Source organism: Anolis sagrei, chromosome 2, assembly GCF_037176765.1.
Source record: "Anolis sagrei isolate rAnoSag1 chromosome 2, rAnoSag1.mat, whole genome shotgun sequence".
NCBI classification, from domain to species: Eukaryota; Metazoa; Chordata; class Lepidosauria; order Squamata; family Dactyloidae; genus Anolis; species Anolis sagrei.
This window is the reverse complement of record NC_090022.1, coordinates 24,932,484-24,948,383: the sequence shown is the minus strand read 5'-3', so window position 1 is coordinate 24,948,383 and position 15,900 is coordinate 24,932,484. Positions and strand designations below refer to the sequence as shown.

The 15,900-nt window shown below is 44.3% G+C and overlaps 1 protein-coding gene across 1 annotated transcript; it reads left to right on the top strand.

Moving 5' to 3' along the window:
* The first annotated feature begins 12,896 nt into the window (after nucleotides 1-12,896).
* LOC137096022 (uncharacterized) lies at nucleotides 12,897-13,797 on the top strand. Its single transcript, XM_067463406.1, has one exon. It carries the CDS (start codon nucleotides 13,001-13,003, stop codon nucleotides 13,457-13,459), a length of 459 nt encoding a protein of 152 aa, XP_067319507.1. The 5' UTR covers nucleotides 12,897-13,000; the 3' UTR covers nucleotides 13,460-13,797.
* Nucleotides 13,798-15,900: the final 2,103 nt, after the last annotated feature.

The following is a 15,900-nucleotide window of genomic DNA, read 5'->3' as shown; positions in this document are numbered from 1 at the left end:
TTGCTGCCCTTTAGCTTCCTCTCCTTTCTCTGACTCACTTATATTACCCAAATTTTAAATAAGCTCTAGAGTGATTGGATCTTTTCTCTAACCCAGTTTTTGTGTGTGTGTCAGAAGCAACTTGAGCACCTGTAAGTCACTTAAGGTGTGAGAGAATTGGCCGTCTGCAGGGACATTGTCCTGGGGACACCCGGATGATTGATGTTTTACCATCCTGTGGGAGGCTTCTCTCATGTCCATGCGTGAGAAGCTAGAGCTCGACAGACTGGAGCTTACCCTGCTCCCCAGATTTGAACCGCCAACCTGTCAGTCGACCAGTCCTGCCAGCACAAGGGTTTAACCCATTATGCCACCAGGGCTCATAAACCACCCAGTGGTTGTCCATGAACCATTAGTGACAGTCCCTGTTGAAATTCCAAAAAAAGGGCAGTTTCAACCAGTGACAGATAGCTCTGGTACATGGGGCGAAATTGTGGTTCTCCTCCTCTTCCGTGTCATGTAGCTTGGATAATATTGCTTTGGCTCTTGGATTGGCCCTATCCATCCACCCAGACCCTTTGATGCCCAATTCTTAATTTTTAAAGATCCTTTAATTCTCATGCTATGGGAGATGTAAAAGGATGGTAAAGATAGGGTCTCTTACTGGAAACCAAATGGTTTCCTAAAACAGTGGCATCCCCTGGGATTTGGTTCCAGAATTCCCAGGGGATTGAAAAATCTGTGGGTGCTTAATTCCATGTATATAATAGCACAGTAAAATAGTGTCCCTTATATAAAATGGAACAAATTAAGTTGGCCTTTTGAGAAAAAAAAGGAAACATTTTCAAGCCACCTTTCCTCCATTGTTCATTGAAAGGGAAGTGTCAGAGATATAGATTATGATGTGTCAACATCTGATTGGATGCCAGCACTGTCACCAGAACTTATAAGTCTAGGTCCACCAGCCAGACCACCAGTGGGATGAAGGCAAAGCCCAGCATCAGAGCATCCGCTACATCATAACAAACATTAGACCATCCGCATCGTCCTCTGGTGGAAAGCAAGAGCTCAAGTAACTTGGAGAGAATTGGGACAATGGCTGCTGTGCGTAAGTCAAAGAGGAGGACCCGACTCATGAGAAAAAGGAAGAAGACAATGCGCAAGAGAAAGATGCAGCTTCTCAGAAGAAAGAAGCAGGCAATGCGTAGGAGAAGAATGAAACTTGCCAGAAGAAGGAAGCTGGCAATACGTAAAATGCGTAAGAGGAGAGGGCACAAGAAACGCCACGCAAAGAGCCGAAAGATAATGGTAAAGCGAGGGACCCGAGGACGGAAGATGAGGAGCCAACCCAAAAAGTCTCCAAAGCAGTCTATGAGGCGCACCAGCGACGAGTTTGTGTCTAAAGTGCTGCGCCAACTGCACCGGGATAAGGTCCCCATATCGACCAAGGCCAAGGGCAAGATGACTTCCTTTGTCCGGAGGTTGTACGGCAAGCTGGCTTCCAAAGCCAGGTCTAGCAAGCACGGCCTTACCATTGGCACCAAGGACTTGCAGAAAGTTCTGAAGCAAATGATGCACAATGAACCAGGCTTGGAATTGATTCAGACCATCCAAAAAGGCTCCCATCGCCACTAAAGCAAGAAGACTGCTTTGGGTCTCCTTTGTCTGGCGCAAGTGAAATCTACAGAGGAGACAAGAAGAACGAGCCAGCCTTTAAAAGAAACCCATAAAACTAAAGAAAAGCTTCCACACGATGAAACTAAAAAAACACTGAGAAACCCTTCACTTTAAAGAGAACAGCATTTCACACAAATATGGTGACCAACAACTCTCCATCTTTGAACTGTGAAGAGATCTGAACTGAGAAGAATCCTTACATCACAGGAAAACTCTGGGAGATGAAACATCTAATGCTTACGAATATAATAAAATGGGATTCTACCCAGGCCTTTGTTTTCTATGTGTTTTCCTTTTAAAAAATAACTTAATAAATAACTATCTAGAAGAAGAGAAAAAAACCCAAATAATATTTGGACAACCATTCCAAGAATCCTCCAGCCAGCATGTTGATTGAGGGATTTAGGAAGTAATCCAAAACTTAACATTTTTGAGCTCTGGTTCAGCATATTTTAGGAAGCCAGTTGGTTCTTTTAAGGTTTGAACAACTCCAATTATCCCTGAAGGAGGAACTCTGCATGCTCTCAGAGATTCCCAATGAGGGATACGTAGTTCTAAAAAGGCATTTTCATAGGTGCTTCAAATGATTGAAAATCCTATGTGCCTGCTTTTGCAGAGGGTCTTTGTTTGCAATAATAATAATAACAACAACAACAACAACTTTATTTTTATACCCTGCCTCCATCTCCCCGAAGGGACTCGGAGTGGCTTACAGAGGGACAAGCCCAAGAATTACAAATAAAACAGACACAGCAAAAACAATCAATAACAAAAAATAATAAAAAATCAATTAACATCAAAAAACAATACGCTGGCTGGCCAATTTGAACTGGGTTTAGGCTCAGAGTAAGTGCAATGATTTCTTGGGGAAAGTGCAATAGTCAGAGGGCTGGGTTGCTGATGTGTAGAGAAAGAGCTGCCAAGGATCAGAGTTGGAAGGAAAGTACTCCCTAATAATTCCATAATTTTCCAGCCACTTGAAGTATCGACCTATAGATACTTTCCAACTGAATGTTCATGTCTGGAGAACAATAGACTATAGTTGTGCTATTGTTAAGATCCCACGTGTGCCTTCATGCCTGTCAAAGTCATAGAGCGTCAGTGAAATGTGTATTAGCCAGCTTAGACCAACGAGATAATTGATTGCTGTAAACCAATAAGAATATGTCTTTAATTCTAGTGATAAAAGCCTTGCTACTTTTTATGCTCCATGCATTCTGTCCCTATTGCTGGACCCACAATAAACAGCTTCTGCAGTTGGAATTCAGCATCGCCCTCTTGAGCCCAGGTGACTCCTGACAACGTGCAAAGAGCTGGAGGAATGCCAGTGTGCCATTGCCCCTAAACCTTGTCTTCTGCTCTCAAGGGGGCAGCGCAGGGATGGACACACAGACGGGTCAGTGAAGAAGGTTTTGTTTGCTGGCCAAGCAAATGACGGACAGTGGCTTGAAGCATAAGGGACTTCCGCTTCCAAAAATGGAGTCATGGTCTTTTATCATTTCACAGTGATCAAACAACACAATTTTGATTGGCGTTTACAATTTGTCTTTTCTCATTGGTTTATTCTTAACTTATTATATTCGAATTGGTTCTCTATTCTATACATGCAAACAGCTTAAGATGGAAACTTAATGGAATTTTATGTCTCTGGACTGACCCTGGCTTGCTTGAGCAGTGGCCAAACACTGGTCTTATCTCTTAGTTTCTCACACAGAGAATTGGGGAGGGAACTGATTTTCTTAAGACTGCAGCATCTGCTCTTTTCTTTTAGGACTACAACTCCTATTATCCATTTTCAGACTACAGCCCATACATCCTGATTTAGCAGAGAGAGGCTCCATTAATCCTCTGTCCAGTTTTCAGACCTTCTCGTCTTGCCCACTTTGACCTTATAATATTAGCCAGGCAAAATCGAAATTAGGGATAGCTGGGGCAAATCTGCTCCCTCTCGGAGACTCTCTCTGCATCACACACAGGAACTGTCTCCCAGCAAGGCCTTATGCTGGCTCCACTGGAGCAAGCACAACAAAGGAAACTTTCTATATTGAGAGAGAAGTGCCATACAATACTATCCCTCCAGTTGGATGAGAGGACTCCACCGAAAGTTCCCTTACATCAGCAATTCTCAACCTAGGGATTGGGATGCCCGGGGGGATCACGAGGGGGTGTCAGAGGGGTCGCCAAAGACCATCAGAAAACACAGTATTTTCTAGGTTCTTGTGGGTTTTTTTCGGGCTATAGGTTCTAGAGGCATTTCTCCTGACGTTTCGCCTGCATCTATGGCAAGCATCCTCACTACCTCTGAGGATGCTTGCCATAGATGCAGGCAAAACGTCAGGAGAAATGCCTCTAGAACATGGCCCTATAGCCCGAAAAAACCCACAAGAACCTAGTGATTCCAGCCATGAAAGCCTTCGACAATACAGTATTTTCTGTTGGTCATAGGGCTTCTGTGTGTAAATTTTGTTCCAATTCTATTGTTGGTGGGGTTCAGAATGCTCTTTGATTGTAGGTGAACTATAAATCCCAGCAATTACAACACCCAAATGGCAAGGTCTATTTTCTGCAAATTCCACTAGTGTTCACATTTGGACATATTGAGTATCTGTGCCACGTTTGGTCCAGATCTATCGTTTTTTGAGTCCGCAGTGCTCTCTGGATGTAGGTGAACTACAACTCCCAAACTCAAGGTCAATGCCCACCAAACCCTTCCAGTATTTTCGGTTGATCATGGGAGTTATGTGCGCCAAGTTTGGTTCAATTCCATCATTGGTGGAGTTCAGTATGCTCTTTGATTGTAGGTTAACTATAAATCCCAGCAACTGCAACTTGCAAATGACATCAATCTTCCCCCAACCCCACTAGAATTCAAATTTGGGTGAATTGGGGATTTGTGCCAAATTTGGTCCAGTGAATGAAAATACATCCTGCATATCAGATATTTACATTACGATTCATAACAGTAGTAAAATTACAGTTATAAAGTAGCAACGAAAATAATTTTATGGTTGGGGTACACCACAACATGAGGAACTGTATTAAGGGGTTGCAGCATTAGTCAGGTTGAGAAACACTGCCTTACATAGTGCAAAGGGCAGCAGGCCCATCTGTACTCCAGCTGGAATGGAAGTGTCGTAGGAACGCTTTCCATGGTAAATATGATGAGGTCATTTGTGTCCAGCTTGCTTCAGTTGCTAGAGACTGAATCCAAAGCACAAAAGTTATTTGTACTCAATTCATTCAGCAGAATGGAGAGGAGAGCGAGGGTCAAATCCCAGAAATCTTTAAGCAGACCCCAAAAAAGAGGGGGAGGGGGAGTAAAAAAAAATCTGAGAAAAGCATTGTGAACAAAGAGTGGGACATTTCTTTTTACTCTGAGATCTTACTCAGTTTCAGAAATGTTTTTGGCAGGATGCTGCTATAAGATCAAAACCAAGCAGATTGGGTCTAAATGACATTACACAAGCCAATTCTGGCCATGACCCCACTATCATGCACTGCTTGCTTGCCTTCAAGGAAATAAAATGATATTGTGCTCATTTATTATTTTGGCTGTCATACAGGGTTGGCGATGTGACCTTTGCTCTGAGCATGATGTTTCTGATTGTACGTTCATCAGGATAAGATTACTTACAACTGTTTGACTTGCTTCCCTTTAATGAGGGAGGCCTAGTTTTAAAAGGAAATTTTCAGGGAATGCTTTCAATGATTGAAAGTCCCATGTGTCCTGATTTGCAGAGGCCCTTGTTTGCAGAAAATGCTGACAATTTGGCAAAGAGAGAAGTTACTTTTCGAGGATACAAGTACATCAGGACAGAACTGGCTAGCTTGTATTCCCTTAATTCCCCAGCCGCTTGAAGTACTGACCTATAGATACTTTCCAACACTATAGTTGTGCCATTGTTAAGATCCCACATGTGCCTTCCTGTCTGTTAGAGTCATAGAGAGCCAACAAAATATGTATTAGCCAGCTTAGACCAATGAAATGATTGATCTTTGAACACCAGTGAGAGTTGTTGTGGCTGATTGGAGAGATAGTACGAAAAGCGATCCTTTGTAGAGACAGAAATATACGTTTTTATTTTCAGCTGAGACCCTGGCATGGAATCTCCTCCAAAAGCAAATCAGAGTGAGGATAAAGGTGTTGACTTTCCCTTTTATACATCTTTGTTTGCCTGCATCTTCAAATGCAGGCAAACAAAGAAACAGGCTTCTACATAAGTAACATCATCACTGCATCACAATGTTTGGACTCAGCCTGAGTTTGAGCCTGAATCTGTGATTGTGTCTCCCCCTTCTAATGTTTCGGGGTCTCACTTGGATAGTGAACCTGATGTGATCAATGAGGATGAGGTGCAAAATGGAGACACTTTGGACAATAAGGTTACTGCAGACTCTGATTGAGAAGGGTCAGGGGAAAGGTTAAGTTCTCATAAGAGAGTTCCTGTCACAGCAAGGGAAGAAAGTTTACCCCTTCTCCAGGCTCGAGTTTGCAAGATAGTTTCATGCCTGCTGCAGTTAATAAGGAGATAAATAAGACCAGTCGCCGTCTGGAAATCAGCCAGAACCGTCAAGAGGCCCAATGTTTACGCAGGTCAGAAAGAATTCGGCAGTTAAGAGCAAAAACTGGGGGGGGGGGGGGGAGTAGAAATCAGTTTTTGGGATTTAAATTGAGCTCTTACAGAAATTTCTTTAGACCAGGCATTGTGTGGAATCAGACTCAAGTCTCCTTGATATTCCTGTTTCATGTGGCCTCGTCTGGCTTTTCAAGTGGATTAGCAGTGGCTCGTCTGTTCATGGTTTTATTTTGAAGGCTTTTTGTCATTCACTGCATTTGGATTATTTCTGCAAGCTTTGGGACATTGTTATTATTCCTATGTTTGGACACTGCTAATGTTGCTGCTTTATTTGGGCTTTTTGCTTTTGGACTTCTATTTATTTTATATTCATCTCTTTTATTGGCTCCAGTTATTCTTCAAATAAAAAGGGCTCTTCCTTCATTCAAGGTGTGATGTAATTAATGATTAGAGGGTCCTGTTCCTCTTCTAGGATGCAACACACCTTAAGCATAATAGAAATATCCAATTATCTTTCTACATGCAAGAGGCATGTCTCTGTATTTTTTTTTCTAAAGAAAAGACTATGATTCAGCTTACACAGATCCATCAAGGGGCCTATTTTGACCTGTCAGGAGGGAGGGAGAGACACTCCTTACTTTTAGAAGAAAGAAGGCATGGCCTGTGCCACGCTGTCCCAGGCCTCTGAAATGAATAGATAACAGGGCCCCGCTTCTCCTCCCCCTTTCAACACAGATCTCCTTCAGCATCCTTTTTGTCCTGTCAGCTTGGCTTCCTAATACAGAGAGAACCGGATTTTTCTATATTTCAGTGCTCCTAACATACATACAATATATGTATAAATATTTCCAATATCTCCATATCAGAATGTGTTTTCAATTTTCTGTGAAAAGTGATTTAAAAACGTGCAATCCCATTTCAGGTTGCGACAGAACTTTTGTGCAGGGGGCACTACCACCTTTTTACTTTGGCCCGCAATAAAAGCCTTTGTAGTAAGAATCCAGCTTATGGCCTCTTCCTTGCACTGCTGCCCAGACCTTAGGGGATTCCTAAGCTCATCCAGAGTTGGCCTGGAGTACTTATATTTACTGGTCAGTGGTTCTCAAAGTGCTTTACAGAGCCCTTGGGGCTCCATGAAGCATACTGAGGGGCTCCACTCTCTCCTCCTTCTTCCTCCTCCCTCTCTCCTTTCCCCTCCAAGCTTTTCCTCTTTCCTGCTCCTCCCCCTGCCTCCCTTACCACCACCAAAGGCATTTTCCCTCGGTCCCCTTGCCCCCAAAAGCCTTCCCCCCCCCCCCCCGCTCCCTCACCACCCAGATCTTTTACCCTGTGCCTTCCTTTCTTCCAAAACCCTACTTCCCTGTCACCTCACTGCTCAGGGGGTGCTTTGATTGTGCTTTTTTCTGCATGGCAGAAGGGAATAGAACTGGATGGCCCCTGGGGTTGCTGCTATTATTATGATTATTATTTTTTTCATGTCAGGAGCGACTTGAGGAACTGCAAGTCGCTTCTGGTGTGAGAGAATTGGCCATCTGCAAGGACGTTGCCCAGGGGATGCCTGGATGTTTGATGTTTTGCCATCTTTGTGGGAGGCTTCTCTCATGTCCCCACATGAGGAGCTGGAGCTGACCGAGGGAGCTCAACCTGTTCTCTCCAAATTCAAACTACTGACCTGTTGGTCAGCAGTCCTGCCACCAGCGTTTCCAATGATGATGATGATTGTTATTATAAAGACTCGGTGGTCGGGGTACTTTGATTGTGCTTTTCTTGGATGGCCAAAGGGGTGTAGGTCTCAGCTGACTGGAGTTGTTGCAGTGCCTCCAGACGAGGATTATGGCTATGTTCAATTTCCCTCAGAGCAAGACCCTTTAGAGATTTCCATGTTGGATTTTAATGTAGATCCTCAGGGGTTTGTGAGTGAAGAAGAGGGCACAGAAGAAACCGCAGAGAAAAGGGAGTTAGAAGATTCTGGGATTGTTAGTCCTAAAGATAGAATGGTTTCAGACAGTTTGATGGGGACCAGTTTGGGTTGCTAGATAAGGAAAGTGAAAGGAATGTGTTAATGAGCAACCAGGAGGAATCAACCTTTGATTATTATTTTTTTGTCTTGTCAGGAGCATCCTGTTGTGAGAGAATTGGCCATCTGCAAGGGCGTTGCCCAGGGGATGCCTGGATTATTTTTATGTTTTATCATCCTTGTGGGAGGCTTCTCTCATGTCCCCGCATATCAACCTTTGATAGAAGGGGTTAAATCTGTCAAGATCGCCACCTGCAAGGGGGAGTCAGAAGGTCTGTCAGGATAAGGGAAAAGAGGAATTTGAAGGAGAGTTCAAAGGAGGGAATCGGAATGCATTTTGTGTAGGTCTTTTTGAATAAATATAGGGCTTTCACAGCATTGCCTTCAGTGAGCGCAACGTCGGTTACCAATCAAGTCTTGTATGTATGTCCTGTCAAGATTCATGGAACTCTCTGCTCAAGACTCATGTTCAAGTTGCTTTTGGTGAATGTTTTCCTGTGTAATTCTTCTGTGGATTTTGGATCTGTGTAACCTTGTTTCCTGACTTTTCAAGAGACTTGGGACTTTATCCTTTGTGGGTTTTAAGGACTATGCATTTGTGGATTTTGCTGTGGAATTAAGTATCAACACTGCTTTCTTGAAGGATTATATTTGCTTACCTGCTGGGTTGGATTGTTTTTAGACTTTCTTACATAATCTTTTACTTGCCTTTTTCACCTTTTTCGATATTGCTTGCATTTATTCAATAAACTGTTTATATGCTAAAGAACTTGGGAGTGTTTGTGGGTTCAAAGGTGTGCTTCCAGCCATGGTGTGCAACAAGGGGGTTGGGCTGGATGGCTCATGGTGTCTTCCACCAAAATACTGTTCAGTTCATGTTGGTTGAAATTGTTCTTCATTTTAAATATTGTATTGTGCTTTCTTTCTTCCCTGAAGGAATTTTTTCATGTTTTTTTTTTCAAACACTCTCCATCTATCTGCCACTGGCCCAAGCCATCTGTCAAATTTTAAAACACAATGTCGCAAAAATTTGCCTATGCCTGATACATATACATATTATATTATATCTATCTATTTATTTTGGGGTTCCACAAAAATCTTTTGCTTCAAAAAGAGTGCTGAGGCTGAAAAAGTTTGAGATTCCCTGATCTAGGTGATCTTTTCTCTAACCCAGCAGTGGTCCATGAACCACCTTCTTCCTTCTTCTTAGGCAATCCCTCGTTGTCTGAGTATGATGGCCTTCTAAGGGTTTTATTTTTCTTGGAAGACGCCCTGTGTATGAGTTTTTTTAAGGTGTGGAGGTTGGTGCAAAGCCAATCAACACGCAGTCTTCACGGAGAGAGGGTCCCAGCCAGTGGCATGGTTAACATGATGACAAAGAAGTGACGAGCGGAGTGCCACAGGGTTCCGTCCTGGGCCCGATCCTGTTCAACATCTTTATTAATGACTTAGATGAAGGGCTAGAAGGCAGGATCATCAAGTTTGCGGACGACACCAAATTGGGAGGGATAGCCAATAGTCCAGAGGACAGGAGCAGGATTCAAAACGATCTTGACAGATTAGAGAGATGGGCCAAAACTAACAAAATGAAGTTCAACAGGGTCAAATGCAAGATACTCCACTTTGGCAGGAAAAACGAAATGCAAAGATATAGAATGGGGGATGCCTGACTTGAGAGCAGTACGTGTGAAAAAGATCTTGGAGTCCTCATGGACAACAAGTTAAACATGAGCCAACAATGTGATGTGGCGGCAAAAAAAGCCAATGGGATTTTGGCCTGCATTAATAGGAGCATAGTGTCTAGATCTAGGGAAGTAATGCTACCCCTCTATTCTGCTCTGGTTAGACCACACCTGGAATATTGTGTCCAATTCTGGGCAAAACAATTCAAGAGAGATATTGACAAGCTGGAATGTGTCCAGAGGAGGGCGACTAAAATGATCAAGGGTCTGGAGAACAAGCCCTATGAGGAGCGGCTTAAGGAGCTGGGCATGTTTAGCCTGAAGAAGAGAAGGCTGAGAGGAGATATGATAGCCATGTATAAATATGTGAGAGGAAGCCACAGGGAGGAGGGAGCAAGCTTGATTTCTGCTTCCCTGGAGACTAGGACGCGGAACAATGGCTTCAAACTACAAGAGAGGAGATTCCATCTGAACATGAGGAAAAACTTCCTGACTGTGAGAGCCATTTTTTGCCAGGGGCGCAGAGGCGCCTCTGTAAATGCCCCTCGACCGCCACTTGAAGAGCGCCCCCTCAGCTCACAACAGCCCTAGCAGTCCGGGGGGAGCCTCGGCTTTCTTGCCTCGCTGCCGGGCGATCCTCTTCCCAAAGGGGCCGGGCCCTTGAGCCTCGCCTAGCCCCTCCCGTTCCTGCTCCACCCAGCCACCTGGTGCGCGAGCAGAGCCGGAGCTCAATCGTTCTCCGCATTCGATCCCTTCCCCATGACCGATCCCCCGGCGCTCCACCTGCGCTCCACCTGCCTCCTCTCCTCTCCCCAATCCGAGGGTGGGCCAAGGGGCGGAGCCGCCGCACCTGGCCTGCTTCGGGTCTGGAAGCGTGTCTGAAGACCCCAGCGTGCGCACCAAAAGTCTCCTCTTCTGACTTTCTCTTCAGCCATTGGGACCAAGAGAGAGAGAGAGAGAGAGCCCCTCTGGCTGGAGGTATCCCCCACCTCCGCTCCCTCCTTTGCTTTTGCGCCTACCTTCAGGAAAGGTGGGCATCTCCACCTCTGTCTCTCTCTCTCTCTCTTGGTCCCAATGGCTGAGGAGAAAGTCAGGAGAAGAGGTGACTTTTGGTGCACACGCCGGGGTCTTCAGGCACGCCTCCGGACCCAAAGTGGGCCAGGCAAGGGAGCAAGTGCGGCAAGTGTAGTTACTGGGATGTATAGTTCACCTACAATCAAAGAGCATTCTGAACTCCACCAATGATGGAATTGAACCAAATATGGCACACAGAACTCTCACGACAAACAGAAAATATATATCAATGATTGGTTGGGGGGGGGGGGGCGCCAAAATACTGTTTGCTTACCGTTGAAAATTACCTAGGCCACCTCTGTGTCTACACACATCCATCAAAAGCAAATCAACAAATTCCCTGCACAGTTTGTAGCAATCTCAAATAACACGCACAAATACTTCTAGCAAGTTTTGTGAATAAAACATACATGTGAGTCACTTGTATTCTTGTTTATGAATACAATTGGGTTGAAGAGAAATTGGTTTGGTTATTTGGGAATGCTGATTCAAAAAACTGCATTGGATAGACCACATCAGCTCTAGATTATTAAATATGGATTTATGTGGGTGAGCAGATGGAGTCTAGTGGATGGCACAGGTTCTGTATCAGAAACTAGAGCTGATGTGGTCTATCCACTAGAGCTGATCACAGGATGTCTTAAACCTATACCTGTTGACAAACTCTACAAGCTAGCTGGCATTCCCCCCCCCCCCCCCCCCCCGATGTGTGACGGGAAATTGCTGCTAAATGTGAGAGAAATAAGGTTGAACACTGTGAAAGCCACCCACTACATGGCTACCAGCCTCCTCCCAGTAGACTCAAATCAAGGAAAAGCTTTATGAGAACTACCACTCCTCTTGGCGTCCCCCCAGCAACAGCAAGGGTATCCCTCTGGCCAGCTAAACCAGGAAATCCCAACTGGATGGCCTTCCACAAGGGTCTTCCTCCAGGGGAAAACCAAGAATGGGCAACTTGGAAGTTCCTGAACAGACTCAGAAGTGGAGTGGGCAGATCAAAAGACAACCTGGCAAAATGGCACTGCCTAAAAGAATCCCACACCTTGTGTGACTGTGGAGCAGAACAGACAACTCCACATCTGTATGCTTGTCCACTATGCCCTGCCTCTTGTAAAGAGGAAGAATTGTTGGAGGCCACAAACTATGCCATTGCTGTTGCCTGTTTTTGGTCAAAAGATATTTAGCCGCCTGCCCAACTTTTATTTTTATCAGTTTTATACTAATTTATGCAATGCTTTTGATACGAAATAAATAAATGCAATTTTCTGCTTCAATATTCCAAATAACCAAACCGAATCTAAAGTTGACCAAAAACCGATTCGTAACCCTTTTGGTTCTAATGTTGGAGAGTGGTCCCTGGTCAAAGTGGTCTCCGGTAAAAAAAAATGGTTGGGAGCCACTGTCCTAGAGGGTGATGGGGATGGGACTCATGACCAAAAACCCCAAAGACAATTTATACTACAGATCAAGGGGGTGCATTTGTGATTCTGATCCTTATATTCTTGTTTTGGGGTTTTGGGGAGGGAATTGTTCGTCCCTCCAGCCTTGCCTCCACTTGGGTGGCAATGTGGTTGTACATCCACCTTCCAACTTTCCTTGGGATTGGTGGTATTAGCATGTAAAGCTTATTGTCAAACATCTGGAGGGCTCAGAAATCCTATGGTGATGTCGAAATATTGTAATGTAAATGATAGCCAGGTTTAAAAAAATATGGAATACATAACAGAAAGGACAAAGATGCTTATTACAGGTGATGAAGACTGATTCAGTCCTTGCAAAATCATCTGCCAGGAGGCAAGGTTTTCTGATGGCTGTGCCTAGGTCATAATCACATGCACATCTAACAATGGTGTCATAGCAACAATAAAGGCAAGGCCACCCAATCAGCACTTTTCCTGCAGCTCCACCATTTGCATGTGCTCATCTATAAATAACTGTCCCCAGCTTGAGTCCTGTGACATTTGAGGCAAGGACTTCTGGAGAAAGGAAGAGCCATGGCTGCTAAACAGCAAGGCAAAAAGAAAACCCGGGATATGAAGAAGAAGAAGCCCCAGAAGAAGCCTCAGAAGAAGCTCCAAAAGCTCAAGCAGAAGCAGAAGAGGTCACTGCCTCAGAAAATGAAGAAGGGCCAACCCAAGCCAAGGGCCAAGGCAGGGACCAGTAAGGAAGAGAATCAGATTTGCTCCCCCCGTCTCTTTGCCGCCAGGATCCTGCGGCAGATGCCCAAGGTGCGGATGGAGGGCAAGGCCCGGATGCTGGTGAAGACCATGCTGACGGACATGTACAACCACGTGGCCGCCCAAGTGGAGGCCACCCTGAGCCAGAAGACCGAGCCCTTGGACATCAGCGCCACCGACGTCCAAGCCGCTCTGAAAGAGGCCATGACCAAGGAAATGGCCAAACATGTGGATGAACAGCCACAGCCCCCTGCGGCCCCCAGCGAATGTGCCTAGAGAAAGGGGGATCCCTCCTGTGGCAGGGGCAGGCAGAGGGAGGGAACCCAGCACAGACCCTGTGGAAGACCCCCAAAATACACAAGAGACTTTAGCATATTTTGCTGCCTTCCTAAGACTATTGCATCATCTCACTGGGAATGTCCGGAGACATCACCATCATTATCCCCAACAACCCTCATCCAAAAGACCAATGAGAGATGGAGAGGGAATGAATCCCATGGATCTTATCTTCTAAAACATTTGCAATCATTGTCAAAGAACCAGGAAAAGAATTGTTTATGACATGATGTTTGCAAGAGAAAAGATACTTTCCCAATAAATCAGGTTGTTGGCAGCTTTATCCACTCAACCCCTTTGGTGTTTGTGTGTTTTTTCTTGGTGTTTTTTGTATTAACTTAATCCTCATTGTACAATCTTTTTGACCCACAAGTTGTAGTTTACCCTGGCAAATTATTTTTTTCACTGAAACATCTAATCCTATAGCTTGAAAATTCTGAATTAGCCTCTAACAATATAATTTGCATAATTATAGCCATAATAACCTTTTTCCCAGTCTGGAACTCAAGGCTGGCCTACAGAACCTTAAAAAACCAGGTACAACTAAAAATGTACATCACATAAGTTAAAATATAATAAAAAATGAAAGGCAATTAAAAGCATAACACAAAGCTACCCCTCTATTCTGCCTTGGTCAGATCACACCTGGAATCATATTGTGTCCATTTCTGGGCACTGCAATCAAAGGGAGATGTTGACGAGCTGGAATGTGTCCAGAGGAGGGCAACTAAAATGATCAGGGATCTGGAGAACAAGCCCTATGAGGAGTGGCTCAAAAAGCTGGACATGTTTAGCCAACAGAAGAGAAAGCTGTGAGGAACCATGTATAAATATGTGAAGGGAACGCACATATTTATACATGGGAGGGAGCAAGCTTGTTTTCTTCTGCCCTACTACAACGTGGAACAATGGCTTCAAACTACAGGAAAGAAGATTCCAATTGTACATTAGGAAGAACTTCCGGACTGTGAGAGCTGTTCATCCGTGGAACTCTCTGCCCAGGAATGTGGTGGAAGCTCCTCCTTTGGAGGCTTTTAAACAGAGGCTGGATGGCCATCTGTCGAGGGTGCTTTGAATGCAATTTTCCAGCTTCTCGGCAGGGGGTCGGGCTGCATGGCCCATGAGGTCTCTTCCAACTCTAGGATACTATGATTCTACAGGGGTAGTCATTCTATGACTTATGAAGCATTGCACAGGTCACATACGGGTTTTTAAAAATGAGATTTACAATACAAAAATATTCTACTATGTAGGCTTGATAACAAGTTGAATTCAGTAGCTTCTTGGCAGGGGGTTGGACTGGATGGCCCACCAGGTCTCTTCCAACTCTACAAATATGAACATCTCCAGACACAGGCAGGCTCAGATATGGAAACACAATCTCACAGCACAACCTCTGAGGATGCCTGCCAAAGATGTGGGTGAAACATCAGGAGAGAATGCTTCTGGAACATGGCCATATAGCCCAGAGAACTCACAGCACAACATCTGAAGATGTCTGCCATAGATATGGGCAAAATGTCAGGAGAGAATGTTTCTGGAACATGGCCATACAGCCCGGAAAACTCACAGCACAACATCTGAGGATATCTGCCATAGATGTGGGCAAAATGTCAGGAGAGAATGCTTCTGGAACATGGCCTTACAGCCCGGAAAACTCACAGCACAACATCTGAGGATGTCTGCCATAGATGTGGGCAAAATGTCAGGAGAGAATGCTTCTGGAACATGGCCTTGCAGCCTGCAAAACTCATAGTAACCTATTATTATTATTATTATTATTATTATTATTATTATTGTGTTACTGACACAAAAGCACAGTATGTCACAGCAAACGAGATCTACATGCTGGATTTTGTATCACAAAATCACAAGTCAAACACTTCCCAAGTGTCTAGGACTGTGTGATGTATTTTCAAATGATGTGCGCAGATCCAAGTAAGGTGGCGTTTTGCAGTTGACAGATTGTGGTTTTGTCAATGTTTATTGTTTCCAAATGCCAGCTGAGATCTTTTGACACGGCACCCAGTGTGCCGATGACCACTGGGACCACCTGTACTGGTTTATGCCAGAGCCTTTGCAGTTCGATTTTGAGGTCTTGATAGCAGCTGAGTTTTTCCTGTTGTTTTTCATCAATGCGACTGTCACCTGGTATGGCGACATCCATAATCCAGATTTTTTTCTTTTCCACAATTGTTGTGTTCCAAAACTTTGTCAGTCTGGATTCGAAAGTCCCACAGTATGTTTGCCTGTTCATTTTCCATGACCTTTGTGGGTTTATGATCCCACCAATTCTTTGCTGCTTGGTTATTATTATTATTATTATTATTATTATTATTTTACTGACACAAAAATACAGTATGTCACAGCAAATGAGATCT